General features: G+C 56.7%; 1 protein-coding gene across 1 annotated transcript in view; it reads right to left on the reverse strand.

The window, feature by feature from the left end:
• Positions 1-952: 952 nt before the first annotated feature.
• The window catches only part of RASAL3 (RAS protein activator like 3), an 11,353-nt gene continuing 9,124 nt past the window's right edge, over positions 953-3,181 (reverse strand). Inside the window, exons 16-19 of the mRNA XM_015560963.1 lie at positions 3,022-3,180; positions 2,592-2,749; positions 1,981-2,044; positions 953-1,876 (exon numbers count right to left, since the gene is read on the reverse strand). Coding sequence (XP_015416449.1) covers positions 1,733-1,876; positions 1,981-2,044; positions 2,592-2,749; positions 3,022-3,180 — 525 coding nt within the window. The 3' untranslated portion in view covers positions 953-1,732. The remainder of the gene's footprint in view (positions 1,877-1,980; positions 2,045-2,591; positions 2,750-3,021; position 3,181) is intronic.

The raw sequence follows: 3,181 nt of genomic DNA on the forward strand, positions 1-3,181 counted from the left end.
GTCCGGGCGAGGCTCCGTTACCATGACAACATTGCCCTCCTGCCCCCGGGGGCTCTGCATCATCCACTGGTTCTTCCAAGACTCTGCTCGCTGATAGCACCCGGAGCGTGGGCAGGGGGCAGAGGAGTTCCCTGCGGGTCACTCCTGCATCACTGAGGGTTCCCCCCAGCCCATCCTTATGCGTCCGTCCCCAATCAGCTGCCTTCCAACTGCAAGCTCACGCCCTCCTCATCACCCACCCTGGACCTCAAAGCCGCCATGCCCCAGACCTGCCCTAGGTTCCCACTGCTAAGACCCCTTCTCCACTCAACCCTCAGAATTGCAGCCTCCAGGTCGACCCTATCATACACGCAAAAACAGGCCTGTTGCCTTCTCCTAGCCATCCATCCACATGTCTGACAACCCGTTCATTTCCCCACCCATTCATTCATCCACACACCCAACTGACCAAACGCATCTACCCACCCCGTCAACTAACCATCTCTCCAACATCCATCCATCCATCCATCCATCCAAATACCCACTCAAACCAAACCACCATCCACCTCCCATATACTCATCCATCTATCATATAACTAATGCGATCCCATTAGCCAGCTAGCCACTCTCCCAAATCCACCCACCCATCCACCCATCTGAACATCCACTCACTCACCCATCCATGTCTCATCTGCCTGTCCATCCATCCACCACCCAAATAAATACCTACTTACTCACACAAAAAAAAACCCTTACACACACAACCCCCCTCTCACCTACACAGAACCTTCTACCCGGCTACCCAAATACCCATCCATCCATCAGTTGCATGTTTACTTGTCTGTCTCCTCCACTAGAGTGTAAATTCCCTGAGGACAGGAGTCCCATGTGTCTAATTCATTACTGTTTCCCCACTGCTCAGCTCAAGAGTCTCAGGACACTTGAACAAATGTTCATACAATGTGGTACATACTCAAATTCAAATATTTATTTCCTAGTACGATACGGGCCTTTTCTAGGCAGACCTACCCATCCCAGCCAACCAACTTAACTACTCACCTACTAGTGCACAAACATCTAGCAAATGCTAACTTATTCATTTGCCTCTCATCCATCCTACCCCTCACCCATAATTCAAATGTTCACTCAGTTATCCAACCAACACCCAGAGACCTCAACTATCTCCACATCTACCCGCCCCTTCCTTCATCTGCTTCCTAGACCCATGCTCTCCCTGCCATGAGGGAGCTAGTATGGGATAGAAGATGCTCTCATCCGGGGCTTGGGGTTGGTGGAGGTGGGATCTGGGCTTCATTGAGAAGTAGGTCTTGGGCCTAACAAATGATGAATACCTTTTTTTGAATACTTTAAACTACAGGTTTTTTTTTTTAAAAAAACTGTGTAAGGACCTTTAGATACGATTTACCGATGAGGACAATGAGGCTCTGAGAGAGTGAAGGTCTGAAGTCACACAACTGGTGAGAAGCTCTTTACGTCTCCCCCTTTGTGAGCCCTCCAATTAGGGGAGGATTGGGGAGAGCTGAATTGGGGAGGGTGCTTTCTGATTGGCAACACTTAGGGACAAAGAAACCATCAATTTTACTGAAATCAAGATTTTACTGGGCAACCTCACAGTGCCAGGCTGGTTGCCATCTACAGCTCCACTCCACACTGTAGGCCATGTAGGGCTGAGGCAGGGCCCCTAAAACAGGTATCTTTTTGCTTCCAGACCACGTAGGGTGGAGAGGGCAGCTCAGGTGGTGTCTCCGTTAACGCAGAGTTCTTTGAGAGGCAGGGGCTGGCTCCTGGACCCCGACGTCCTGGGAAGATGCTGCAGGCTCTGGACGCCATCCCTCAGCTGGGCTAGAGAGCTCTCCATTTCAGCCAGGCGGCGTTCCTGGAGGGCAGCGGCAGTGGGCTCAGAGCCAGGGGAGAGTTGTACCCCAACCCTTGCTTCCTCGCCGCCCAGACCTGCCCCAGGGTTCAGACAGGGGTTCTCACCAGAGTTTTCAGCTTGTGGGCCTCACTGCTTGGGGGGTCGCGCTCTGGATCCAAATGCGAGGTCCTGTGGAATTCGGGGGTAAGTGGGGGGGAGTTCAGAAGTTGGGGAACTCCCCTCCAGCTCCTAATTGGAGAGTTAGGGATCCTAGGCGGGGCTTAGAGTTGGAGGAGGGGTCTGCCCAGACCAGAGGGCGGGGCCTAGGTAACTTGAAGAGGCCATCAGAGCCTGGAACGCCTAGGACGAAAGGACCAACAAAACCTTTGGAGGCGGGGCTAGGCCGGTCCTGGGTCAGGTGGTGACCGGGATAGGGGTGTGCCCAGACTGAGAGAGCCTGGCCCAACCTGGTTGAGAGGGCCTGATTGAGGGTTGGGGCCTGAAGAGACGACCAGCCAGCGACTTGGGAGGCGGGCTCACCTAGGGGCGGGCAGAGCTGCCCAAGGGGTGGGTCTTAAGTGTGCTGGGGCGGGGCTGGCCTAGGGGGCGTGACCGTGCCGGGCGAATTTGAGTGGGACTGATTGAGAGGCAGGACCCGAATGACAGTGGGTCCTGGGCGATCTGATTACGTCTAACGGCCCACGTAGGGCGGAGCTGATGGAAAGGCAGGGCTCACCTTCCCCCGAGCCTGGCGTCCAGGTCTTGCAGCTGGCCGCGGAGCTGCTGCTGCTGCTCGGTCAGGGACCGGATGTGGGTGCCCAGCGACTCCACGAGGCCGGACAGCACCTTCTGTTCCTCGCGCAGGGTGGCCACCTCGCACTGCAGCTCTGCCAGCTGTAGGGGAGGGAGCCGCTGTATCCTGACCCGCCGTTCCACCCCTTCTTCTCCCGGAAGACCCCGACCTTCCTGTTCCTTGTGCTCTGCCTCCTCGCTGCCCTGCCTCCTGGGGAACATCGCTGGCTTGTACAGGGGAGGAAATCGAAGCGCAGAGAGGGTTGGACGAGGCCCGGGGTAACACAACGTAGGGCGCTCATAACTGAACCCAGACCTGCCTGGCCTCCAGTCTCGTCTCTCCCGTCCACGCGTGGACCTAGGCTGGACCTCACCTTGCCCACGGGTCGGTGCGTGCTCAGCGCCTGGTCTGTGTCTCGCGGCTGGTCCAGCTGGCGCTGCCAGGGTACTGACGGCTTCCGAGGCAGCGAGGCCGAGGCCCCGGTCCAGGGCCGGGCGCGGGGCTTGGGGCCGGTGCGTAGGGAGCCTTTGGGT

Source organism: Myotis davidii, unplaced genomic scaffold (genome assembly GCF_000327345.1).
Source record: "Myotis davidii unplaced genomic scaffold, ASM32734v1 scaffold56, whole genome shotgun sequence".
Classification (NCBI taxonomy): Eukaryota; Metazoa; Chordata; class Mammalia; order Chiroptera; family Vespertilionidae; genus Myotis; species Myotis davidii.